Source organism: Crotalus tigris, unplaced genomic scaffold (genome assembly GCF_016545835.1).
Source record: "Crotalus tigris isolate CLP2741 ecotype Arizona unplaced genomic scaffold, ASM1654583v1 scf7180000017614.5298720, whole genome shotgun sequence".
Lineage (NCBI taxonomy): Eukaryota > Metazoa > Chordata > Lepidosauria > Squamata > Viperidae > Crotalus > Crotalus tigris.
In genome coordinates, this window is record NW_024096513.1 from 4,157,509 (window position 1) to 4,184,743 (window position 27,235).

Consider the following 27,235-nt stretch of genomic DNA (forward strand, 5'->3'; position numbering starts at 1 on the left):
TGCCACCTTGCATGCCAACGTGTCTCTTGCCAAAAGAAAAGGACAATTCCAGTTTATCGCCCAAAAAAACCCAGATAGTTAAAGGAGCTAATTAACATCATTTCCTACCCATTCACTTCATGTGGGCTACAATATGTGTGGGAAGAACTGAAAGGAAGGGTAGGCAGGGACTAGATCACCAACAATCAAAAGAGTTGAGATCCATCACGGGTGCATTGTCTGAAGAAGACTGATGAGTTGAGAGAGTGTGTTTTAATTCCGAAGACCATCTCACTCAAATTGCTATATATTAACCTTTCCAAAACCTGACCCTTTTTAGAGGTTTTTGCCACAACATGTACCATCTCCTGCCAGAATGTAAGTCAAAGATCGACCTACAACAACTGACTGTGGTTCTTTGAGGTTTAAAAAAAAAAGGACTTTAGAAGCTCTCCTGGCAGATGTCACAGTTCAGTGTTGATAAAACAATTTTTATGAGCATCTCAGTAAGGCATAACTATCTGTGGAATGATGTCCCATAAATTCTACCCCACTCTCACCATGGATGTCAAGGCTCTCGTAGTTTTTATTTGTATATTACACTAGATTTATTAAGTCTGCAATTTAGTAAATAAAAATAATAAACATTATTTTAAAAATAATCTTTTTAAAACTATCTTACTCTCTGAAGGCATTATTGTTAGGTCAACAATTGCCAATTCAAGGAATTATCTCCTCCATTTCCATCCTCCACTAATGTCTGGGAATGCTGCTGATGAAATGTCTCCTTTTGCTCTCCAGGGACCCCCTGGCACAGATGGACCTATAGGACCCATGGGACCCTCGGTAAGCTCACCAGCTCAGTTACGTATGGCGTGAAATGACCCATCGGACCTTTGGTTGCAACCAAGGCATCTGGTGGGTGGAAATTCTGGGTGTTGTAATCCACAAGATCTTGAGGCCTCCACCACCTCTGAGCACCTGGAGCCTTGCCTTCTGTAGCAAATGGTTTGATGGGAACCTATTTATGTTTTGCAAACAACAGGTTTGATAGGTCTTTCCTTGAGGGGTTTCCAATCTAAATTCGACTGTTTCCAACAGTCAGAAAGGAAGGGGCAGTGTCAAAGGTTGAGTATCAGAGGTTGAGTAAACAGGGCAAGCTTTTGTGATCTCCTTAGATATATATACTTGTTAGCATTTTTGAGAATGCAGGAAGGGAATATACTGTGTGTACTGTCATGGGTTCCAAAAGAAGAAGCTTTTCAAAGAACTTTGAGGCTTTGTTTTCCTTAAAGAATCCTTTTATTGCTACATAGCTTCAGCACGTACATAACGAAGCCAAAAACTGAATCCTCCCTCCCCCAATCACCTGTAACAAAGCATAACTCACTCCTTCATTTTACAGTCATCAATCACGTTCTCCAATTAGTTTGAAGTGTGAACTTTCCCTCCCGTAACTCCTCTAGTTACAACTGACCTTGGAAATACTGTACTGAAATATTGTTGTGGCTAACTATCCCCCGAGTACATACTTTCCCACCCGCTATTCTAACACTGTCTGACTTTAACTCTAGAAGTGATATACAGGTTAAATAAAACATGCTTGCTTCTTGATATATGTCAAGCGAGAACATCTGATGTTAGCAGTCTTGACATGTACTTTATATATGATCTGGGGTCCTAGTTCTCACTAAGGCGGTGAACCTGACTCTGGAGTTTATCACACTGGGCTGGTGGTGAGGGCTCTGATTATCTGAAGGGTTCTCTGGATTCAACGCTGCTCTACAAATTGAAAAGGAGCAGGTCAGGGACAAAGGTTCCAGCTTCCATTCATCCATCACCTAAGCCTGCCAGACACTGGCTAGCCAGCCCAGGGAGAACTTCAGGTCTGCCGAAAAGTTGCAACAGCTACAGGCAAAGAACGCCGTTGTTATTCTCTCCTTACATCAGGGTCCCAGAGGAGAACGAGGATTGCCAGGCAGCTCAGGAGAAAAAGGAGACCAGGTAAGATATTCTGGGCCAGGAGTGTTTTCCATTCTGAAAGCGGCCACCGCTTGGGGCAACGTGCCCACAGGCTACATCCAGAAGGAGAGAGGGTGTCCTAGTCTTCTGGCACTGCAGTATTGTCCCTGTGCTGAACCGCCTTGAGTGTTTATCCCTCTAGTCTCTGCTAGAGGCTTGATCTGGAGCGCTACAAGAGTGTCTGCGGGGCATGGTCGAAAAGGTTGAGTACAGCTCAGCTGGTGCAGTTGAAATTCTGTCTGTTTTATGTCAACCGTCCCACTGGTTAAACTCTCTCGAGACATTCTTTTTACCAAGAGTAAGCCTTTACTGAAAATTCCATATTGGTACAAGAGTAAAAAAGCCAGTTCTAATGATTTCGCCTGTAATAGCATAGGACAGTGATGGTGAACCTTTTAGAGACCGAGTGCCCAAACTGCAACCCAAAACCCACTTATGTATCGTCGGGTGCTGGGTGGGCGTGGCCCATTGGGTGGGCGTGACTGCGGTGGTAACAGCAGACTGGGTGGGACTAAAAAGTTCAATCAAGTCCAACTTTGCGAGATCTTTTTTTCTCCCGCAAGAAGTTGAAATTGATTGATTGATTGAACCTTTTTTTTTTTTTTTGCACACGGGCTCTGTGTGCCACCTGTGGCATGCGTCCCATAGGTTCGCCACCACGGGCATAGGAAAACATTCCCTTTTCCCCCCTGGCCCTCCCATTGTCCACCAATAATTTGCACTTTTGTTGTTTTGGGAGTGGCCTGTCTGCCTTGGATGTTCCCAGCTGATGACTTTGGGGTGTTGGGTTTGTTTCAGGCTTCCAGTCGGCATTCCACATTCCCCTCCCATGCCTCCCTTACATTCCAATACCTTCACTCTCCCCTTCCATTACTGTTGTCTGGTTGTGAGTGGGGCTGCGTAGCGAGTCAACCGTGACAGTTTTTTATGGCTTTGGACATATAACGCCCATAAAAAATGGGTATAGCTTTCATCGCCCCATCATGGCCACCATCTTGACTGTTTTGGCCATAGAGGTTGTCCTCAACTTATGACAATTGAGCCCAAAATTTCTGTTGCTAAGTGAGACATTTCTTAAGTGAATTTTGCCCCATTTACCACCTTCCTTGTCACAGTTGCTTAGATCAGAGGTCCCCAATCTTCTGGGCACCAGGGACCGGTTCTGTGGAGAGAGGTTTTTCCATGGACCGGAGGGGGCGTGGTTTCATGTACTGTCTGCATCCCGCAGATGGGGTTTTGCTTGTTTGTGCGGACCGGTTGCTGGTCCATGGACCAGGGGTTGGAGACTCCTGGCTTAGATGTTTAAACTTATCCTTCCAAGAACTGACCAGGCTTAGTTCTTCTGAACTTCAAAAACTCTATAGAACATTTTTGTAACTTCAAATTCCTTGACCTAAGTGCCACTTAGCAACATCCTAAAGTTTTCCTTGGTGGAGGGAAGGGGAGAAGAGCAGAGGGGAGGGGAGGGGAGGGGAAGGGAAGGGGGAAATAAGGAAGTCTCTTAAGAGCTTGATGCCACCAGAGTAAATGGACATAATACAGAAATCCAATACGGAAGTTATTTGTCCTTGCTTTCTTCTGAGAGCGTTTTCCAGCTTCCCTGAGATTTCATTGTGGTCTCCCATCCAAAATGCTAATCTGGATTTATTCTGCTTAGCTTTTCAGATCAGCACAGCTTGCATTCAGGGGGTTATATTGCCTTATCTTGGGCGTTGCTGAGTATTAATCTACATTTATTTTATTTTATCCCCAGGGTTTTCAAGGCCAGCCTGGTTTTCCGGGGGCACCGGTAAGTTTGGTACATCCCAAAATATTTTGTTCTGGAGTGTCAGTCTCCTTACACAATCACACTTGTAAAATGTCTGTGAGCTGAAACAGTGCAAGGCCATAAATAAAGAGTCACAGAGCCTCTTGCATTAGATCTCAATGACATTATTTAAGATTCTCTTTAAGGATAAGATCCCCAGGAGAAATATGTTTAAGAAAGGCAAGACAAGTGTGAGAAAACCAAATGTACTAACAGAAGAGAATATGTGTTGAAACGTGGGTTCCTGGCTGCTGTCTGAGCTTGGTTGTTTTCTAGCACACATTTCATTACCCAACTAGGTAACATCATCAGAACACCAATGATTTTACCTAGTTGGGTAACAAGCATTTTTAAGAAAACAACCAAAAAACAAATGTCTCAGTCCTTTCTCTGGCAGTACAGACATGGAAAAGATAGACCACAAACTAACTTTTCACAAGCTTCCAATCATCTTTCTCCAATCTGGTGCCCTACAGATATAATTTGGACCATGCTAGTTGGGAACTAGTAGTCCAGCATAGCTGGAGAACGTCAGCATGAAAAATTCTGCTTAAAGCTAACCAAAGGCACAACCTGTGAAGACTGTCATGGTTCCGACAGATGAATCTCTTCAAAAGAACTTTGAGGCATTATTTACCTTAAAGAATCTTTTATTTGAGAAACAAAGTATCGGCACTACATAGTTGAAACCAAAAACTAAATTCCCCTCCCCTTGGCACAAAGTAGTCACACCCAATTCCCTCCTCCAATTAACAGTCATAAATCACATTTCCCAATTAGCTTGAAGCATGGACTTTCTCCCCAGCTCTCCAGCCCCCCAAATCTTTATCAACTCTGGGCGCAATAACCTTGGATTCCCACGGCTGAGTTATTATTGTCATGGCTAGCTGGACTCTTATCCACTTTCCACGTGTCTTTTTTTTAGGGTCCTCCAGGTTTTCCAGGAAAAGCAGGATCTCCTGGGCCTCAAGGACCACCAGCTGAAAAGGTGAGTGACCAAAGTCAAATATTGAGAGGAAGGGAAGATTAAAAGAAGCAGAACCAATGTGCAAGGAGCAGCAAAGATGTAAACATACCTGCCACCCAATTTCAATGGGAGCAAAATTGCACCATCCAGTGAAACGCCGTTTTTCTTTTGTGTTCTCATTCACACTGAGAAGTTGTTTGAGAAAGAAGATTACATATATTAGGGTTAGTTGAGCTGAAACGATACGGTAACATTTCTGTATAAAAGCATGCATGCAGTGTGTTTCTCAAATATATATTAGGGAAAGTCACATATAAAACGACACACATAAGGTGCAAACAATTCTCGTACAATTGATTTTCCTGGAGGGTTTTTTTTTCCTCAACTGTAAAAATATTGACGAGGGGAAAGAATGCATGGAAATCCGTGCGGCTAACGCATCTGCAGATTTAGTGCTGATATAAACTGTTGAGGGAAAGGAATTCTCTGGGCTTCTGGGCTTAAAGCAGTGTTTCTCAACCTTGACAATTTTAAGGCATGTGGACTTCAACTCCCAGAATTCCACAGCCAGCAATGCTGGCTGTGGAATTCTGGGAGTTGAAGTCCACATGCCTTAAAATTGTCAAGGTTGAGAAACACTGGCTTAAAGGGTGGGTTATGGCTTCCAAACCGGAAGAACAAGCTCCAAAGAAGCAAAACATGGTCAACTTCTCTGCTGGCCTTGAAATTTTATACCAATTGCAGAACAGTTGCATGTGTAGTGTCCCAGATGATCTTACTGACCCTGCTCAAGCAACGCTTCTGTGCTGTGTCCTGGATGGGAGGGAGGGAGGGAGCTGCCAATGATCTTTTCAGCTATCCTCACCACTCTCTGCACCGTCTTCCTGCCTGAAGCAGGGATGCTTCCAAGCCAGACTGCGATGCTGTATGACAGGATGCTTTTATCTCCTCTGGAAGCAGCTGGGGGAAAATGAAGGCTCTTCTTCCCCCAAAGTTACAAATTCATATGCTTCTATCTCAGCTTGCTGTCCAACAAGACCATGGATGAAGGGGGGGGGGAGTAACCTCCAGAAGAGCAAGGGGGGGAACTGGGGTGTTTTGCTCAAAGGAGGCGTTTCTGCAGGGCTTCCTAACAGATACACACTATTGGAGAGCTTTATCTTCATATTACTGGTCACGGGAACTTTTTCTGCAGATAATGGATGGAGAAGGCATTGGCAGTATAGATCGGAAAAGAAGCTCCTTTGAGAATGCCAAGGGAAAAAATAGCTATTGGGTTGCAACAGGGAAGACATTAGGAGAAGCAGGGGGGAGGTGTGTGTGGGTGTGTGTCTGCCAATTGCTGGCTTTTGCTGACATCTGCTGCGTTCCACAAGGACTGCAGCCTGGAGGTTTTTCTTGGCTCTTGGGAAATCGGACGGGAAGGGAAGTAAACCTTGAGCCTAAATTCAAGAAGGATTGTCTATGGAGATATTTCAATCATCCAGGGTCAGGGGTCTTCACACTTGGCCCTTTTATGACTTGTGGACTTCAACTCCCAGAATTCCTCAGCCAGGTACGGGTGCCTGGCTGAGGAATTCTGGGAGTTGAAGTCCGCAAGTCATAAAAGGGCCAAGTGTGAAGACCCCCAATCCAGGTCATAGTTATCCCTAAGGTGCTTTTTTTTTCCAAAAGGCAACTGGATTTTCTTGAAGGTTTTGGGAAAAAAAAGGGCCTTTGGGTTTAAGAAAGATTGTACATTGTGGTGCTCGGATGGGACACACACACACACACACACACACACACACACACACACACCCCTGGGAGGGCTCCCAAAGCATAATTTTAATTTCTCCCAGAAGCAGATCAGCTTTCTGTCATCCAGAGAGCGGGACAAGGAAATATTTTACAGCTCACTTGTAAGCTGCCTAGAGTCACCTTGTAGGGCAGATGGGTGACATAAAAATTTAATACAGGTAGCCCTTGATTTACAACCACAGCTAAAGCTCAAGATTTCTGTTGCTCCATTTTACAACCTTTGTTGCCACAGTTGTTAAGTAAATCTGGCTTCCCCATTGGCTTTGCTTGTCAGAAGGTCACAAGAAGGGATCACGTGGCCTTGGGACACGGTCACGGTCATAAATATGAACCAGTTGCCAAATCTAGACAGCATACTAAAAAGCAGAGACATCACCCTGCCAACAAAACTGTGTATAGTCAAGGCTGTGGTTTTCCCACTTGCAATGTATGGCTGTGAAAGTTGGACCCTAAGAAAGGCTGAGCGCCAAAGAATGGAGGCCTCTGAACTATGGTGCTGGAGAAGACTCCTGCGAGTCCCCTGGACTGCAAGGCGTTCAAACTGGTCAGTCCTAGAAGTGATCAACCCCGACTGCTCTTTAGAAGGCCAGATCCTGAAGTTGAATCTCAAGTACTTTGGCCACCTAATGAGAAGGAAGGAGAAGAGCCTTAATGCTGGGGAAGATTGAGGGCAAGAGAAGAAGGGGATGACAGAGAAGGAGATGGCTGGATGGAGTCACTGAAGCAGTAGGCGTGAGCTTAAATGGACTCCAGAAGATGGCAGAGGGCAGGAAGGCCTGGAGGAACGTTGTCCATGGGGTCACGATGGGTCAGACATGACTTTGCAACTAACAACAAGTAGAGGACTGCCTGTAAAAAAATGGAAAGGGAGAGGCGTGGGAACTAACCCCATTTCTCCCCAGCCCAGGCTGTGTCCTCTCCTGGCTTCTTCTCCTTTGCTCTTCTTTCCCACGGCAGCCAACAGGAGCTGAATCACTGAAAGAGGTTTTCTTCTCTGCAGGGCAGTGAAGGGATGCGCGGGTCTCCTGGCATGGCTGGTCCCCCCGGGCCTCCAGGACAACCTGGACTACAGGTAAGTCAGGTGGAGACACATAGGTTAAATCAGAGTCTCCCAACCTTTCTGGCTTTGCGGACCGGCAGGAAGGGAGAGAGGAGAGGAGATGGTTCCGCACAAGCTGCTGGCAAGCGCGCGGGGGCACAGGTCCATTTGAAGGGTGTGCATGCACACCCACCACTTGCCCAAGTGGAGCACACATGCACACTCTTTTTTTTTGTAAAAAGTTTTTATTTTCAATTTTACAATACATTACGTTCTTAAAAATACTTCAGATAAAAAATAAAACAAATTAATACACACCATTTTCGGTATTGCTCACCCATTTCCCCCCAAACTGCATCCACCCTCTAACCAACTTGCCTCTTACCCTCTTCTTCCCCTTTCTCACTCACCCCCTCTCCTCCACCTTCCTACTTACTTCTCACCTTCTTCTATCCTCTCACTCCGGATGGGATCCAGGGGAAGACATGCACACTCTTGACCCTTGGTCTAAATCACCCTACAGTGAAGGTGGGAAGACCGCTGTTTCACCATAGTGTGAAATCAAGCAGCATTTTCCCTCTTTCCATCCCAAGAAGTCACTTTGAGAAGCTGAAACCAACTCAGCCCATCCTGTTCTTGAACTACCAAATGTAGCTTAAGATTTGCTGTGTGTCCTCATCCCCTATCTAAAACAAGAGAACTGTGTCAACTTGAAGTTGGAATTTAAAAGATTTAAAAGTTCCGTCCACTGGGGCAGCCAGTGGGGGGCAAAGACTGGGGGATTAAGGATCAGGAAGATGCTTTTATTATTTTTGTAACAGAAACTATGGCTGCTGTCCTTCTGTAAAACATTTATTATGTGTGTCACATATTCAAGCCCTGCGTCCCCGGATACTTTTGTACTAAGAGCACAAGAGTCATAGAGGTGTGGTGTGACCTGAATGCCAGGAAGTTCTTGTTTCAAGATATCAACCACTTGCAAGATTGCCTTAGATAAAGATTAGGAGGAGACTTTTAGCCCTTTTTCAAATGGACCAATTTTATGAAAAGGCTTGGAGAAGGGCACTTGGTTAAATTAGATCTCATTAGAAGCCATGGCTTATACAGCCATCCATTTAGATTCTTTAGCCGCGATCTGCTCAAACAAGCAAATGACAGTGTAACAAGCAGAACATTACGTAAATTTGCTTGACCATATTCACTTTCCATTTTAGCTTCAGTGGCTGATATTGCAGCAATTTTCAGATGTGGGTTCCCAGTTCTAACTGTGGTGCGCTATTTCCCCATTACACAGACTCCAATTTAGCATCAAGGATATTTTGCAAGTCTACATCCAACCATAATTTCTGATTCTGTAGGGCGATCAATTACAAACTCTGCTTGATCATCATGCCGGATCATTACAGTGAGCCATCATCATTTGGCTCATTTATTTTCATCTTAACAACTACGGTTAAAATGTTCTGGCTTAAAGATAGGTATGAATCCATCCATAAACCAAACTTCAGCACACTAGGCTCTCTTAATACTTACAGTACATTAAATAAACATAAAGCATTGACCGTTGCACTTGGTTTTTTTTTTTCTCTAGGCAGTTCAAAGAAAGAATGCACATGTAATCTAAGTTTATTTTTAGGGTCCACCTGGCCTGGAGGGACAAGATGGAAAAGATGGAAAACCAGGGTCACGGGTAAGAATGTGTGTCCCAGTCGCAAATTACACTAGTCTTACTTATAACATTCACATGAAAAGTGCCCTTGTAATAGGTGATCAAACCGGTCAGCCCTAGAGGAGATCAACCCTGACTGCTCTTTAGAAGGCCAGATCCTGAAGTTGAAACTCAAGTACTTTGGCCAGGAGAAGGAAGGACTCACTGGAGAAGAGCCTAATGCTGGGAAAGATGGAGGGCAAGAGAAGAAGGGGACAACAGAGAAGGAGGTGGCTGGAAGGAGTCACTGAAGCAGGAGGCGTGAGCTTAAATGGACTTCAGAAGACGTTAGAGGATAGGAAGGCCTGGAGGAACGTTATCCATGGGGTCGCGATGGGTTGGACACGACTTCGCAGGAACAATAGGTTTCATCCTACAGTCACTGCTGGCTCTTTAGGATTGAAAAGTGGCCCACTTTTGATGTCTTCTGGCCTTCAGCTTCTTGAGAAAATTAGCAAAGTGGTGGTTGTACTGTATGCCTCCTGGGAAAAGAGACCGGATCTGTTTATATCTGGATGGGAAGTAGGGGGAGAAGGCAGATTTAGTATGCTGAAGACTTGGGATGTTGCCGTTCTCTTTCTTTAAGTAGGACTAACTCTTGACTTCTCCTAGGGTGACTCAGGACCACCCGGACCTCCAGGAATGATGGGCCCTCCAGTAAGTTGTTGGCCATCCCAGATTTTACTAGACATTGGGAAAGAGGGGAACAGAAATGTCTTCTTCCATTGATCCCTTAGTCTTTTGAGAGATCTGATGGTGCCAATTTTTTATCAGCTGATGATGCCCTCTTAGCTTTTTCTTGGCATGCAGATGTGTATCAGCCATTATCAACAGCAATGATTGTTGTCTGATACTAATTCAAGCCAGGCTCTTTTGTAAGGAGGTATTTCTGCTCTGTGGGCAGCCCTGAAGCTTCAGTGCTCAGGGCCTGCCGACTTTGATCTAGTAGCCAATTTTATAGCCTGCCTGTTGTTTTCTTTTTCTTCTCTCTAGGGATTCAAGGGGAAAACAGGTCATCCTGGTCTGCCAGGACAGAAGGTTAGCCTTGCCATTGATTGCAAGATCAAAATGTGATACATGTTCCTTCTCATTTACTCAACCTCAGGTCAAATTGCTCAAATATATTGTCTAGGGGATGGTTTCTCCTTGCCTGAAAATTGGAAAGCAAGGCTGAAAACTGTAATTCTCACTGATATAAACCAGTGACTGTTAATGAGCTCCTTAGGAACAAAATGTGCATTTGTTTGTGTAAACGTATTCTTCCTCAGCTGTCGATTCCCCACTCCCAATTTCCCATCATAAAGGTCTACAGCAGTGATGGCGAACCTTTTAGAGACCGAGTGCCCAAACTGCAACCCAAAACCCACTTATGCATCGTCGGGTGCCGGGTGGATGTGGCCCATTGGCTGAGTGTGGCCCATTGGGTGGGTGTGGCTGTGGTGGTAACGGCAGACTGGGTGGGACTAAAAAGTTCAATCAATCAATTCCAATTTTGCAAGATCTTTTTTTTTCCTGCAAGAAGTTGAAATTGACTGATTGCTTGAACCTTTTTTTTTTTTGCACACAGCGGTGGAGGCCTAAAGCGAAAAAGTTTTATAAAACCCAGCTGAAGGCCTAGGACTGGGGTGACAGCGCACGTGCCCATAGAGAGGGCTCTGAGTGCCGCCTCTGGCACCCGTGCCATAGGTTCGCCACCACTGGTCTACAGCATTATTGCCCATTTATTCCCCGCCCCCTCTCCCTTCCCCATTTGATGACAGAACACCAGGTGCCAAGCCAAAGCTGGTGGATCTGACATAACCTATCAAGACTCTTCACAGCTTATGATAAACACAACAATACAGTTAGCTAGAAATATTAAAAACAATGCTCGGTTAAAATCAACAACTAAAATCCTTTTTTTAAAAAAAAAAGTGCTTGGTCTTAAAAGCTTTTAAATCAAGACTTGTTATAATTCAACAGAAGATGCATCACCCCCAAAACTGGGTGACCACAAGGAAAACACTAGTAGACTTTAAATCACAGAGCAAGAGAATTGTAATACAAACCACAGACATCTTATAGAAGCAATAACCAGTCCTTTGTATTTTGCCTGGAAAGAAATAGGCAACGCATGATGGTACTATCAGCAAAAGAGAATATTTATAGCTCAAGGTCTTTGGTGCCCAGTTGTTTTCTTGCAGGTTTCATTAACATCATCACTGCTTAACCGATGATGTTACCTAATCAGATAATGAAACATCTGCAAGAAAACAATCAAGGATCCCACACGATGATATGCTTCTACCCCAGATGAGTTCTGTCAGACCCACAGAGAACACATTGCAGATGTCATCAGCACCATAGCATCAAGGTCATTATTTTTCCAGTTGGCCAGTTGGATCAATGATACTTCTCAATGTTGTCTGGGGAAAGTGTGAGAGTTTCACATCTAGGAGCAACTCCACGCTACACACTTGCTTCTTCGTCCAGAGCTATGTCACCTCATTCCGAACAGAGAAATCTATCACTTCTCTAGAAAGGTGACCCACTCAGTCAGCATCCCTGTCTTGTGTGGTTGCATTTTCCATATATTATTCTATACGCAACCCATGATCTATGGAAGGAAAAATATTTTTGCATACATTTGGCTATACTCCTGAAGGTGAGCATCTAAGCTGACACCGCAATTTTAATAATTACAACAGAAAGGAGATTTATTTCAGGAGGAATACGATATGGATAGGCAAAGCCTACATTTTTCCAGAAAGACGACGAGAGAAGACAGGTTCTTTAGGTGTGTATCTAGGAGAAAAGGCAGAGAGGTTTGAGATAAGCTGCGTCAGAGATCAGGAGCAAGCAGAGTATTAAAGAGAAAGACGGAATAAGTGATTAACATAATTTATGACCCTTGTCCTTGTGTTCAGTAGGTGACAAAGTGTTGAAGAATCTCCAGCACTGAAGTCACAGGTCCAATATTATTAACTGCAGACCGGTGTTCAAGTTCATGACCATTGTTTTGCCAAGTGCCAGGGCAGTGATCGGGTTCCTAGGCCGTTGTTTCTTTTGCATCCAGAAACAATGAACAAAGCAGTAAATAAAGGGATTTTATTATTAGTTCAAGCAAACTGACGGAAAAGCATAACATAAAAAGCATACATACCAAGCAAGCTAATACTCAGATCTCTTACAGGCTCTCAGGAGCTCCATAATAACAACAGCAGAAATACCCAATTTCCACAATACTACTGCTAGGTTACGTGCTCCAGAGTTTTGATCAGAACCTGGCCCTGTGGCTTCATGGCCCTACTATGGTCAGGAGACGGCAACCTTGCTTGGTGGAACATGACTCTGGGATATAAATCAAACGTTTGAGACTTTCACAGCCACATAAAGCTCTGAAGCTACAGGAAGATTCCCCTCCTCCTTCTCCTTTATTCAATAAACGAGAAAAAAAAGGCAAGCAGGTTACCTCATGAGCTCTAAACTGTTCTTAATAGGAAGGGGAAATGTCACTAAGCTCCCCAAAATAACAATGGTCTTCTACGTTACCACTTCAATCATTTCTTGACAGTGTTATGAAAATAGATTTCAGGGTCATCAGCTCAATGATCACGCAACAGCAATCCAGCTGGTTGCGTCAGAAACTGAAAAATATTGGAGACCGAGAGACGTTGTAAAGGCCCCCGTTTTGAGAAGCAGTTCTTTCTAAGAACTTCTAAGAAGTTCTTTCTAAAGAACTTCAGTAAAAAGATCTCAAGTAGACTCCTGGAGAACTGCTGTCAATTAGGGCAGACCCATCTCTCTCAAACAGGAACCCCTTGAATTCTCACTCTGAGAATTGTGGGGCTCAAAACCCAACACTGGAAACTTGAAAAATAGTGAAGGAGCCCGCCCTTGGGCTGTGTGAACCACAGATTTGATCTGGCTCCAGGCAGCTTCACACATCACTTCAATCCCAAAGGTGTGTTTGGCTGTGACAAAGCATTCAGAGATTAGGGCCCATCGGGACGGGGAGGAGGACAGGCTGATCCTCACGATCATCTGTCACTGAGGCTGGATGAACAAGTAGACCAGGAAGAAGATAGGCTTCGATAGCTTTGTAGCTTCCGTAATACAAACCTTCTAAGCCACATCTCCTTGACTTTCTAGGGTGATTGTGGAAAGCCAGGACCTCCTGGAAATACAGGCCGGGCTGGAGCTGAGGTGAGTTATCAGCATACAGCCAAAAGTGAATTGCAAGGTCAGAGGTACACTCTCGAGTTATAATTCTGCACCTGTGTTTGTCTGGATTCAGCAGAGGGGGGCCTACGAATATATACAGAAGTCAGTTATAGAAGGGTTTTCATTCACTGTCACAGTATGCCATGAGTGGAACTCAAGTGGAGAATGCAGAGTAGATGAAGGATGTACAAAATGGTATGGATGGCTAAATTCATTATACCTTGGTTTCTGTTCCATGGGACAAAGAAAATGAGCTGGAATTAGCAAGATGTTGGGAGGAGAGCAAAGTTAATCCACAAGATCAGTGGTTCTCAACCTTTTTAATGCCGCGACCCCCAACCGGTTGTAAGTCGAGGACTACTCAACTGGTGCAGCACCATTTGCAGAATGGGACTTTTGGCGGGGTCAGCAGGGCAGAGACAGCCTGGACAATTCCTATTGGCTTTTGAAAGCCAATAGAATTAGACTCCATTCAAGAGAGTCTATTCTATTGGCTTTCAAAAGCCAATAGAATAAAAGGGAGTAGTACAGCTAAGGAAAAGGGGGAAAAAATGGCGGACTGCGTTGTTTGGCGACCCCCGTGAAATGGTCGTTCGACCCCAAATGGGGTCCCGACCCACAGGTTGAGAACCGCTGCACAAGATTAATTCCTCTACTAGCTTACCTTAGTTCACTTGTACTTGTTGAGTATAGGTCTGTATGTATTTGGAGAGAGAAACTGAATAACGGACACGGATGCAGCAACAATCTTCACAATCAAACCTCCCTCCCAGAGAAGATTGTGCCATGCAGATTATGATGTTACGTAAGCACAGAATACTTGCTATGCCAAGGAGAAAGGTAGTCCTCAACTTACAAGTCTAATTGAACCCAGAATTATGATTGTAAAGTCATTGCAGTTGTTAAGCCGCTCACCAGGTGACCAGATTCAATTTTATGACATTTTTTTTTTTTGCAGCAATTATCAAGCAAACACAGCTTAATTGTTAAGTGAATCCATTTTTAAAAAATGGGCATTTTTTTGCTGGAAACTTGGAAATGAACCTTGGCAACTGGCAAAAAAAATGTCAAAAATTGCCATGGGAGCACAGGACACTGCAAATAAAGGTGAGCTGGTTGCCAGGGGCCCAAAATGTGATCACATGACCACTGGAGGGTGCTGTTGTGGTCAACCTGTTCACCACCTTGAGTTGTTTGTAAAACTAACAAAGGCAGGATACAAAAAAATACATAACTTGAAAATTGGATCGTAGGTGGTTTGGGGGGAGCCCATTGTAATTGCAAACAGTCACTAAGCAACTAGTCGTAAGTTGAGGACTACTTTTAGATGCAACCAGGGAACAGTAGACAAGGCACAGTCCTATGTATACATCCCAAAATACGTGTGTGTCAATGCTATAGTATTGATTACCTTAGTCATAACTTGCCTAGATTGTCCCTGGCAATGCATTTATGTAATTTGCTCCAAGAATAACCTAACCCAGACAAGTATTTGGTCTAATATTATTTTTCTTCTCCAGGGAGAGCCCGGTCTTATGGGGCCTCAAGGTCGACCAGGACCTCCTGGACATGTCGTAAGTCAAAATACTCTTTCCTGTATTTTGTACGAGCAGATTCATAGCTGGGTTGCAAATATGTCTATAAAGCTTCCAGGTCAGGCTTGTGAACCGGTGATAAAAGCAGGTGCCGCTTGGCATAAAAGCCCAAGTATAAATGCCAACTGTTCCAATTCTCCCTTTGTGTCATTTTGTCCCTTTCTGGATTCCTCTTTTTTTTAAAAAAAAAAATGCAATTCAAAACAACAACAAAAGCACCATTCACATTCTGGTTTTAATACTAGCTAAGCTGGAAAAAGCAAGCCCGCCAAACATATTCCACAGTATTAACAGCAGACGATCAGAATAAATTATTCCAATTGCCAGTTGCTCCTCAACCCAAGGATTGAAGATTGGCACTCGAAAGCTGTATGGCAGTGGTTCTCAACCTTTTTAATGCCGTGACCCCCAGCCGGTCGTAAGTCGAGGACTACTCAATCGGTCGTAAGTCGAGGACTTCTCAACTGGTACAGCACTGTTTGCAGAATGGGACTTTTGGCGGGCTCAGCAGGGCAGAGACAGCCTGGACAATTCCTATTGACTTTTGAAAGCCAATAGAATTAGACTCTATTCAAGAGAGTCTCTTCTATTGGCTTTCAAAAGCCAGTAGAATAAAAGGGAGTAGCACAGCTAAGGAAAAGGGGGGAAAAAATGGCGGACTGCGTTGTTTGGCGACCCCCATGAAATGGTCGTTCGACCCCAAATGGGGTCCCGGCCCACAGGTTGAGAACCGCTGCTGCATGGAAACTATTGAACTTCAGTTATTGCAAGTGACCTGTAGATTTTTTTTTATTAATAATTTTTTATTTTTCCAAACTCTCCCCCATACATATACTGTAATATTTATCAGATGTTAACATACATTCTTTTTACATTCATATATAAGATACTTTTAACAAAATGAAATAAATACATACACATGACTTTTGGTGTTGCTCGCCCATTTCCCCTTTCACCGTATCCACACTCGTTCTTCTCTACCTTCTTTCTCCCTTTCTTCTCTTCCCTACTTCCCTCTTCTTCCTCTCCTCTCCTTCACCACTCTCCTCCCCTTTCCTCTTCCTCCAACCTTCCTACTTCCTTCTCCCCTGTGACCTGTAGATTTTGATGCATTTTATTCTCAGTCTGGACTGATATTTAGAAATGTATGTTCCACTTTATTGAGTGAAGAGACCCAATGTGGTCTAGTGGTTAAGGCACCAGGCTAGAAACCCGGAAGCCATGAGTTCTAGTCCTGCCTGCCTTGGGCATAGAAGCCAACTGGATGACATTGGGCCAATCATCAGGAAAATCTGATCCCGCCTTGGGCATGAAAGCCAAGTGGGTGACTTTGGGCCAGTCACCCTCTCTCAGCCCAACTCATCTCACAAGGTCCCACAAAGGAGGATATTGGACATGTTCCCCACCTTGAGCTGTTTATAAAATTAATAAAGCAGGGACATAAATAAATTAAATAGTCTTTGCCAAATCTTAATTCTATAACTCCCATCCGTCCATAACTAGGCACCAACTGGGCTGAAACCTTTTAGAAATTCTTTTGTTTAATAAGGAAGAGAAACCTTAACATTGGTGTTCTCCGAGTTTGATTGTATTCTTGTAGACGTTTCATTACCAAACTAGGTTAACATCGTCATCGTTAGCCTAGTACTGACTTAACATTGCACATTAGAATTTTAACCAGAGCCAAACTAGATGGCACAGACCAGTGTGTCTGGTTACCCAGAGCTGCCATATTTGTCATTCATATCTGGGGAATTCTGATCCCTACACTGGAAATGTAGCAGGAAGCTTCACAGCACCTTGCCTTCATTTGTTATGTGTGTTATGCTTCTCTGCAGCCCAACTCGTGAAGCAGGCTGGGAAAAGAATATCTGGGCAGATAAGAGCAAAGATTTAAGGATGGAGAGACCAAGTTCCCTCTTGCTCAAATAACCACGATGATGTCAAGATCAGATACCTTTTGAGATCAGACTTAACTTATGAACAAGAAACAGGAATACTCACGATTTATCTCCCTTGGTCTCTATTCAGCAAGGATTCTGACATGAATTGATGAATATTTCTGAGCTTTTCAAAATGCACCCAAGAGAACTTCGTAAAGAGTGCTGTTCTAGACGTCCATGGCTAACTCCAGAATATGCTTTTCTGCTAATAATTCATTTTGGATTTAATTTTTATACATGAAAGGCAGAGTCAATCTTATTGGGGAAATACTCAGTGGGGATAAGTATATTCAGTGTTTCCAAATCTTGGCAACTTTAAAGAGTTGGCGGTGGAATTCTGGGAGTTAAAGGCCAGACCTCTTAAAGTTACCAAGGTGTTTGTCTATATTCTTACATCCTTCTACAATTTTTCTCTGTCTCTTCAGGGTCCACCTGGAAGCCCTGGTCAACCTGGTCCATCAGGGCTTGCTGGAGTAGTGAGTATCCTCCTTTCCCTTTCGGCATTCTTAGGCTCTGGTCCTCTTGAGTCTGATCCAACTTGGATCTTCTTCACTTCTAAATGAAGCCACAGTGTAGGAACCATTCGTTCTTGAAGCTTGGAAATCTCTCTCCGCTGGATTTTCCCATTACTTTGTAAAAACGGTGAATCCCTCCCTCCAAAATCATGTCCAACCAAAGAAGAAAATGGTCTGATTGTCTCCAGGAACCATCCATCGAATTGTGAATGGTTAAAATGCCATTTTGGAAGGTGACATTGTGTAGATGGGTACTAGACTGCAGAGTGTGCAAGTGCGCCCAAGAACGTCTCATCCTTTCCAAACCAGGCTGTGTCCAGGATCTTGGACTGTAATGGCCACCTTCTTAGCCACCTCAATCCTAGGAGCCAAAGGAAGACTGCCATGTGCGAAAAAACTACCATCTAGCAAAGTAGAAATCCTCTCTGCTACTCAGTCAACATTTTTTTTTAGAACTTGACTAAATATTTGGCCGTGATTTTTTCTGAATGTGGGGTGGGATTGGCTCAAGAGATGCAGAAGAGAAGATCTTGGTCTCCGTCTCCATTATCATTCACCTCTGCTTTCTTCCCAGTGAAGAAGCAGATGTGTGGAGAGAAACATGCCAGAAAGTTGCCCACTGTTAGTCTATGTCTACAAAAATAGCTACAACTGGAAAGGGGTCCTTGGGGTTCTCCCACCACAATGAATCCCAGAGCACATGCATTGGGAAGAACATGGTGGGGCTGGTCATCTGGAGGAGTTGCCACAAAGCTTTGCATTTCCTTGATTGTCTCCAACAGCTTCTGATGCCATCTCTCCTCTTCCCAGGGTCTGAAGGGTGAACGGGGGTCCCCTGGAGAAAGAGGTCTCGGTGGGCTCCCAGGCCAGCCAGGAACACCTGGTCATCCAGGTCCACCGGTGAGTATCACATGATGGAATCAGCATGCTTCAGAATCAATCATGAAGAGCTTGGGGGAAGACCCCCTTGTTGACAATGGGTGGATGGTCTGCAATGGTCCCTAGTCTTAATTCTTTGTTCATTGTTCACATAAAGAATTAATAACAACACCAGGATTTGAATTTGGACCCTTTAGTAGAGAAATGAAACTAAATCCTCTTTTTCCCTTATTTTCCTTTTGGTTCCTAGGGTGAGCCAGGCTTGGATGGACTGCCAGGAAAAGAGGTATGGTGGTTCTCACCTGTATCGCCTTCTTTACCCCCGTCTCAGAACCAAAAATAGGAGTAACCCACTGTAACAATGGAGGAAGCCACCTGCGTCATCTTTCTTATGCCCAAAACAATCTTCACATTGTTTATTCGAACACCAGGGCGATATGGACCAGGGACAGAAAGAGAAATGGACTTGATGGGACGGCTTGCACAGTTTTTTTTTTTCCTTCAAATTCCAAAACTTTAAGGCCATTTCAGTTAATAATCGGGATTCACCTTGTGGCGGCAACGTTTGTGAAATAAATTGTGCATTCTGCCACAGGCAAGCTGTTTCTTGGACGGCAGCCCCTGGCCCACCTTGCATGCATCTCCAACTGTTGCATTCCCTCTCTTTGCACACTGCTGTCTCTGCTTCCTGGGAGCTGACTTCCAAATGCTTCCTTTCTAATGCAGGAAGTCCTCAAGTTATAACCATAACGGAGCCTGGAATTATAGTTGTTAAGTTATTGTGACTGTTAAGTCGAGGCACCCAAGCAATCAGAGGTGGTGTTTTGTTTTTTTTAGCCTTTTTAGCTGTGGTCATTATTTATTTATTTATTTATTTATGAGACTTATATACCGCTTTAAGTGCAAGCACTCTCTAAGCGGTGTACACCAGTAAGCAATGTATATATATATATATATATATATTTACATTGCCCCCAACAATCTGGGTCCTCATTTCACCTACCCCGGAAGGATGGAAGGCTGAGTCAACCTTGAGCCGGTGAGATTTGAACCGCTGACCTGCTGAACACAGTCAGCTAAAGTGGTCTGCAGTACTGCACTCTAACTGCTGCGCCACCTGGCTCTTAAATAATTAAATTAAATAAAAACGTTCGTTTGAATAGGTGGTTTTAGCCAGGGACCGGCAAAAAACATCGTGAATGGTGCTCACGTGACTGTGAACACCACCACAGGTCTAAAACTGACCTACCTGACACGTGGTCATATGGCCACAGAGCATGGATGGGCACAAGCATTTATGATGGCCAGGGGTGCTTTAGAGACCGTAAAGCAGCTATTCCCTGGCCGTCGTTACTTCAAACAGTCATAAAACAGCCGGTAAATAAGTGAGGAGTACTTCTATTAAACAATAATGGAGAGGAGTAATGGATAAAGAGCACCTCCCATCCAGGGTAGGTGAACGGCCAAGTTAAATGGTAGGACAAGGGCCATTTGACGGGACAAAGTAACCTTAAGCTAATACTCTCTTCCACTCAAATGCATTACGGGTATTTATTTATTTATTTATTTATTTATGAGACTTATATACCGCTTTATGTGCAAGCACTCTCTAAGCGGTGCACACCAGTAAGCAATGCATATATATATATATTTACATTGCCCCCAACAATCTGGGTCCTCATTTTACCTACCCCGGAAGGATGGAAGGCTGAGTCAACCTTGAGCTGGTGAGATTTGAACCGCTGCCCTGCTGAACACAGCCAGCTAAAGTGGCCTGCAGTATTGCACTCTAACTGCTGCGCCACCTCGGCTCACTGTGCTGAAGACTTATTCTTATTTTTCCACAGGGATCTCCTGGAAAATCAGGTTCCCCTGGTCCTTCCGGACAGAAAGTAAGTGGGCCACCGCGGGGCGTGAACGTCAGCCTCTTCTCCTAAGACAATCTTTCATGGCACTGTCCTCTTCCTTCTTCCAGGGGGACCACGGCACTCCCGGGGAGACGGGTCAACCTGGAGAGAAAGGCAGAGCGGGGATGCCAGGAGGCCCAGGGAAAAGTGGTGAAATGGGACCCATGGGACCGCGTGGGTCCCCTGGGGAGAGAGGACATCCTGGCTCACCTGGTCCGACAGGAAACCCTGGGAATCCAGGCCTGCCGGGGACGTCGGTAAGAGCTTGAGCAAAGACACTGAAAGGCGTGCAATGTAATGGGGAGCTGAACGGCTCAGTCCTCTGACATCCCAACATTCTGGGTCAGTCTAAAAGTAGATGCAGTTAGAAGGGACGTCTGTCTTCTGAGATGGGCTCTAGGGTGGGCCACCAGCGGTTGACATCCACTCGAACGAGATTTTCATACCACTTCACGGATGCGCAAGGTGCCAAAACATGCTTGGCTCTGCCGTCATGGGCCCCAACCTTGCCTCCCAGCTTCTCCTACAAGAACTGCTGGGGGAACCCAGTGCAGTCCAGAGCTTCTTTCATCCTGAACTGCAAATACAACCTACCCAGAACACAAAGTTGCCGAATCCTGCAAGGCGGAGGGGCTGCGTGTCCAGGATCCGTGTCTGAGGAGCTCCAGAGGATCCCACAAAGCATGGCTTCTCAGGGATGGGAGGAAGTTAAAATAAGCAGCATGCTGGGAGATTGGTTATTGTGACCCTCAGCAGCCCACTACTTCAGCTAGGGCAAGGGTAGGCAACCTTGGCTCTTTCATGACTCGTGGACTTCAACTCCCAGAATTCCTGAGCCAGCATGGCTCAGCTTGGAAACCTCTCCCTTTCCCTTCAGCATGGCTGGCTCAGGAATTCTGGGAGTTGAAGTCCACGAGTCATAAAAGAGCCAAGGTTGCCTACCCTGAGCTAGGGAAGGAAGAAGTGTGGAACGAAGAAGATGCTGATGGCGGGGCTGGAAGGTTTGGTCCTGAGAGATTTTCTGGAGCTTGGGGGAACGGCTGCATGTGGGGCACGAGGTGAAGCTGAGCATGTAAAAGCGGTTGAACGGGACAGCTTAACATGCAAGATAAGGCAGCGATTGACTTCTGCTTTCCCTCTTCTTTGTTTTTCTCACCAGGGAGATGCCATCAGCTATGACCAGATCCGGATGTTCATCAGAGAAGAGTTCCAAAAAATGTTTGATGGTGGGTGATGAGAGCAGATTGAGGGCAGGGGGAAGCACAAAGTGGGTTTCAGGGCAGATGGGACACTCAAGAAAACCAAGTAGAGGTAGTCAGAAACAATGCTAGAACTGGATATTTCCTACTCAAAACTCTACCAAAGAGAAGGTCATTTCAATTCTGATCTGTTTGTTTCATTCATTCATTCATTCATTCATTCATTCATTCATTCATTCATTCATTCCATTTCTATAGCTGTCCATCTCATTCCATGACGCTGGGTGGCTTCCAATTCCAAAACTGTTAAAACAATTAAAACAAAAAAGGCATTTTTAATATGATTGTAAGCAGCCCATAGTTACCTTGAGTTAAATTTTATAAACAAACAAACAAACAAAACATCCAAAATAAATATATACTGTGGCCAAGATACTTAGTTAACAATAAAGCCAGACAAGACTTTTAACATACTCGGCATCCCAAACGCAGGAACGTAGCCAGGTTTTAAAGCATATATAATGGTTGGCACCATTCTAAACTCTGAAGGGAAGATATTCCACAGGGCAGGGGCCACTGCAGAAAAGGCCCGTCTTTATCCCCGCCTGACTCTCTTTGGCTGATGGGATCTGCAGCTTGCCCAATCTGCTAGATCGAATTGGGCAGGTAGAGACTCTTGGAAAAAGGCCCTCAGGTAACCCTGTCCCAAGACATGTAGAGCTTTAAAGGTGACAACCAGCATCTTGAGTTGTCCCAGGAATATGCCGGTAACCAATGCCACTCACATAGCGGTGATGTCACATATGCCATATATCTGACACCATTTACTATCCGCACAACTGCATTCTCATTAGTTGTTCAGACTGGATTTTGCATTTTTCCCGACCTATCAAGTCTTTCCCAGGGTCCTAGAAGAGGCGGATGTTGTGTTTAATAACATTAAAGATATTGTTGCAGAACGTAAGATGATGATGATGATGATTGATTGACTGATTTATGTTTGTTTATTTCTTTGTTTATTGGAACCAGAAAACCCCCAAAAGTTGCAATGGTATCTGTTAAGAATAGTTTGGCTTGAACGTCTCTCAGAAAAACCACCCAGAGTGGCTTCTCAGAGTGAGATGGGCAGCATGCAAATTTAAATGAAAAGTAAAATAAAACAAAATGCCACTTTTTAAGTTATCAGAATAACCGGAACAACTTCTCAATGAGTTTCTCAAGGGAATATATCTGCTTCCCAAGACTCCTTTGGGGCTTATCTTCACCCTGTCTCTGTTCAACTGCTACAGAGAAAGTCCCCATCTCAAAAAAGCAAGCTTCCCTATTTCCTCACCCTACCAATTCCTGTCCATCCCCCCTTGAGCAGGACGGCAAATAGCTGGTTCCTTTCTCTTCCCTGCAGAGCGGATTCGGTACTATACTTCCCAACTGCCCTTACCAGTAGAAGTCCTTTCCCAGCCAGGGAGACCAGGACCACCTGGCAAAGACGGAACGCCGGGACGGTCAGGTCCCCCTGGTTCTCCGGGATTGCCTGGACAAATTGGAAGGGAAGGCCGGCAAGGTCTGCCCGGCATGAGAGGTAAGTCTTGGTACTCCTCTTTCTGATAGAAGTAGACTTGGAGATGTGTATCACAGACCAGCCTTTCTCCACCTTGGTGACTTTAAGACGGGTGGGCTTCAACTCCAGAAATCCTCAGCCAGCTTTAAAGTTTCCAATCTTGGAGAAATTTATTTATTTATTTATTTATTTATGAGACTTATATACCGCTTTAAGTGCAAGCACTCTCTAAGCGGTGTACACCAGTAAGCAATGTGTATATATATATATATATTTACATTGCCCCCAACAATCTGGGTCCTCATTTTACCTACCCCGGAAGGATGGAAGGCTGAGTCAACCTTGAGCCGGTGAGATTTGAACCGCTGACCTGCTGAACACAGTCAGCTAAAGTGGCCTGCAGTACTGCACTCTAACTGCTGCGCCACCTCGGCTCATTGAACCTTGGTTGAGTTTTTTGATGGCTCTGCAAATCCAGCCAGTATGGCTAGTTAGTGATACAAAGTTTTGGGGTTTTTTTTAATATATTTTATTGGTTTTATAGTTTTAACAAAAAGTATTTAAGACACACGGTGGTGTTTGGGTAAACAAAGATTCCAACATAAAATCACACAAAAACAGCTCAACTTAATACATCTGCTATCATCTCTCTACTTCCCTCAAATAACACAATAAATTTAATATATTTCATTTCTATCGTAAATTTCTATTACTACTAAACCTGTTTTTAAAACTTTTTATCAATTTCGATTACCATAATCAGATAATGTTTTACATCAGCATATTAATGATGTAAAGTTTGATGTTAATTTAGGCAACGGGCAAAATCAGAAGCCAGGATCGGCAGGTGACAACTCAGCCAGTAGATTTATGTCATCTAGAGCAGGGGTCCCCGTGGACCAGTACCGGGCCGCGGCACGCCAGCAACCGGTCCACACAAACAAGGAAAGCCCCATCTGTGGGATGCAGGCAGCACACAAAACCACGCCCCCTCCGGTCCACAGAAAAACCTCTCTCCACGGAGCCAGTCCCTGGTGCCCAAAAGGTTGGGGACCTCTTATCTAGATGACGCATCAGCAGGGCTCCCCAAATTTGGGGTATGCCCGGGTTTTATTACTTTGTCCCATCAGGTTCCTGAGATGAGTACTTGATCCCAGTTGGGCAAGAATGTGGTCACAGCTCTAAAGAAGTACAAAAAAGACTCTTCACAAACCCATTTCAGAAGGAGCCTGATGTCATTAAGTGGCTGGAGCCTTTGGTCAATTCACTTTCATGTTTTCTCCCTCGCTGCAGGTGAGCCCGGAATCAAAGGAGAGAAAGGAGACAAAGGGACTGGAATCATGGGGGAGAGTGGACCCCCAGGCTCTCCAGGTACATTTGCTTTCCCTCTAAAGCAGTGGTTCTCCACCTGTGGGTCGGGACCCCATTTGGGGTCAAACGACCATTTCACGGGGGTTGCCAAACAATGCAGTCCGCCATTTTTTCCCCCTTTTCCTTAGCTGTGCTACTCCCTTTTATTCTATTGGCTTTCGAAAGCCAATAGAATAGACTCTCTTGAATAGAGTCTAATTCTACTGGCTTTCAAAAGCCAGTAGGAATTGTCCAAGCTGTCTCTGCCCTGCTGAGCCCGCCAAAAGTCCCATTCTGCAAACGGTGCTGCACCAGTTGAGTAGTCCTCGACTTACGACCGGTTGACGGTCGCGGCATTAAAAAGGTTGAGAACCACTGCTCTAAAGTTAAATCTGCTGGCTTAAGTCTGCTTGCTTTCATCAGTCATTTGCTTTGATCAATCACCAAGAGCCCCAGCATGCATAGAGCTCCATCTTTGTAGAGCAGAAGGCGGAAATATTGTTCTGCTTAGCCAAAATAGAGGTGGTTCTTAAGTCTTTCTTGTAAGAACAAAGAGCTTGTTCTTAAGTAGTTTGTCCTTTTGAGTTCCCAAGAGTTGCTTTGCAGAGTGAGATGGGCGGCATTTAATAAATAAATAGGCAATGGAACAGGGGATTTCCTCAAGTGTTGCTGGTAGGACTACAAATGTTCAGGGAGTGCTGGAGGCAGTGCTGCTGAGGACCGAGACCTTCAAAGCAAGACCAGCCTATTTGGCTCAGCGGTGAGGCTTCTACCAGGTTGAAACCTACATCCCCCTGGAAGGTTCCTCACAGAGAAACAAGGCCTTCCCAGCACACCTTTCCTCAAACCTGGAGACTTTCCAGGTGTGTGGGCTTCACTTCCAGAATCCTTCAGAGTGGAGAATATTGGCAGCTGAAGCCTATCAGTCTGAAGAGCATCCTCATGGAGAAGGCTTCTCCGATGCCTCCAACCATTTCAGGAAAGGAAAAACAGACTACGGAATATAGGAGTCTCCACAGGGCTTGACTCTCACACTACTTCCCTCCCTTTCTTGTTTTCCGTTCTTCTCTACAGGCATGCAGGGGCCTCCAGGCTATGGGAAAATCGGCCTTCCAGGGCCCATGGGGCAGCAAGGTATTCCGGGCGTCCCGGGACCACCAGGAATCACGGGCCCTCCTGGAAAAGCCGGTCACTGCAACCCTTCAGACTGTTTTGGCATGATGCCCAGGGAGCAGCCTATGTACCAGCCCAAAAACATGAAGGGGCCTATGGGCTAAAGAATGTTCTCCTTTCCCACCCCACAAAGGACTCCATTTGGAATAGCCAAAGATCAAGTCTTCCATCATGACTGGCTGTGATGATGATGATGATGCTTTTATTGTTGTTAATATTTTGACTATATTTTTCTCCAGTGGAGTTCAACTTCTTATCATGATGGCATTGATGTTGTTGTTTTTTTTTTTTAAAAAAAGAACTACCAGGATATCTGTGTGTCTGCGTGTGGGAGAAAGAGAAGATTTCTGTGTGTGAATGTTTTCATATTCTGACTGATTTTTACCCCCAGTCAGCAAAATGTATTCAAGACAAAAACTTCAGTTTTCCCTGGTGGAGAGGAAGATTCTGTTCATTACTTTCCCTGCCTCGTTAGGAATTATTATTTCCACAATGCAGATAGAGTCTGTTGAAAATTTTAAGAAAATATGCAAAGGGGGGGATGAGAAAGGGGGAATGCTGTGGTTTAATTTCAGTTTTTTTATTGGGTTTTCCCTCTTAGCATGAGTTATAATGGATCCGGGAGGCGAGAGATAAACAGTTCTAAATTGGTAGAACAAAATTGCCTCAGTTTGGAATCTCACCGGCCAGGCCATTGCAAATCAGGAAATTGTCACCTATCACATCTCAAGAGTGCGCGATGAGAAAGGCTGCCCTACCTAGTATTTACACACCTCTCTTGGAGCAAATTGCACAAGTAAATCCAGCGGAATTTACTTCTAGTAGATATACGTGAAATTGTACTGGAAAAAAAAAAGTCACTTCATAGCTCGTAGACTTTCTCCCCTTAAGTGAAATGAAAAAAAAAATGGGAACAAAAATTAAAAGTATTAAAAGTTGCGTTGGGTCTTTGGAGGTGAAAAAAAAAATCTAAGGAATTCCCGAAACTGAAAACAAAACAAGTTGTGTGATATTTAGGATGTATGAATGGGAGTATTATCTTACGGTGTAATTACTTTTCCAGACGTCCAACATTCTGTGTTCTTCCTGTTGTATGAAATGTGTGGGACCATGTACCTTCTGGAATTAATTAATTTTTCTTGAATGTTCCTGGTTTTGTTTTCTTCATTTTTTTTATCAAATATATTGAACTTCATCCAAAGCAGACCTAATTCTAGTTGCTCATACATCTGGGCATCAGAACTGGGAGATTTTGAAGGATTGGGAGAAGATATGACCGGGGTGGGAGGGATCACTGTCTATGGCTAAGATGCCCCTTCACCTCCTAGAGCAGGTATAGGCAATCTTGGCTCTTTTATGACTCATGGACTTCAACTCCCAGAATTCCTGAGCCAGCCATGCTGAGGGGAAAGGGAGAGGTTTCCATGCTGAGCCATGCTGGCTCAAGAATTCTGGGAGTTGAAGTCCACCAGTCATAGAAGAGCCAAGGTTGCCTACCCCTGCCATAGACAGAAACCTTTTGACTGTATCTTTGCATGAGCTCTGATAGAACCCCAAACCTTGCTAGTCAAACACGCTGTGAGATTCCTCCCCT

At 44.4% G+C, this 27,235-nt stretch overlaps 1 protein-coding gene across 6 annotated transcripts in view; it reads left to right on the plus strand.

Moving 5' to 3' along the window:
* Positions 1-26,847, plus strand: part of COL16A1 (collagen type XVI alpha 1 chain) — a 292,803-nt gene extending 265,956 nt beyond the window's left edge. For all 6 annotated transcript variants that reach the window (XM_039329689.1, XM_039329679.1, XM_039329697.1 and 3 more), the window contains 19 exons: positions 781-825; positions 1,930-1,983; positions 3,755-3,790; positions 4,734-4,796; positions 7,573-7,644; positions 9,248-9,301; positions 9,932-9,976; positions 10,313-10,357; positions 13,451-13,504; positions 15,043-15,096; positions 17,486-17,536; positions 18,386-18,475; positions 18,705-18,740; positions 20,302-20,346; positions 20,430-20,618; positions 21,521-21,587; positions 22,963-23,139; positions 24,412-24,489; positions 25,543-26,847. In XM_039329689.1, coding sequence (XP_039185623.1) covers positions 781-825; positions 1,930-1,983; positions 3,755-3,790; positions 4,734-4,796; positions 7,573-7,644; positions 9,248-9,301; positions 9,932-9,976; positions 10,313-10,357; positions 13,451-13,504; positions 15,043-15,096; positions 17,486-17,536; positions 18,386-18,475; positions 18,705-18,740; positions 20,302-20,346; positions 20,430-20,618; positions 21,521-21,587; positions 22,963-23,139; positions 24,412-24,489; positions 25,543-25,745 — 1,458 coding nt within the window. In that variant the 3' untranslated portion in view covers positions 25,746-26,847. The remainder of the gene's footprint in view (positions 1-780; positions 826-1,929; positions 1,984-3,754; positions 3,791-4,733; positions 4,797-7,572; positions 7,645-9,247; positions 9,302-9,931; positions 9,977-10,312; positions 10,358-13,450; positions 13,505-15,042; positions 15,097-17,485; positions 17,537-18,385; positions 18,476-18,704; positions 18,741-20,301; positions 20,347-20,429; positions 20,619-21,520; positions 21,588-22,962; positions 23,140-24,411; positions 24,490-25,542) is intronic.
* The last annotated feature ends 388 nt before the right edge of the window (positions 26,848-27,235 follow it).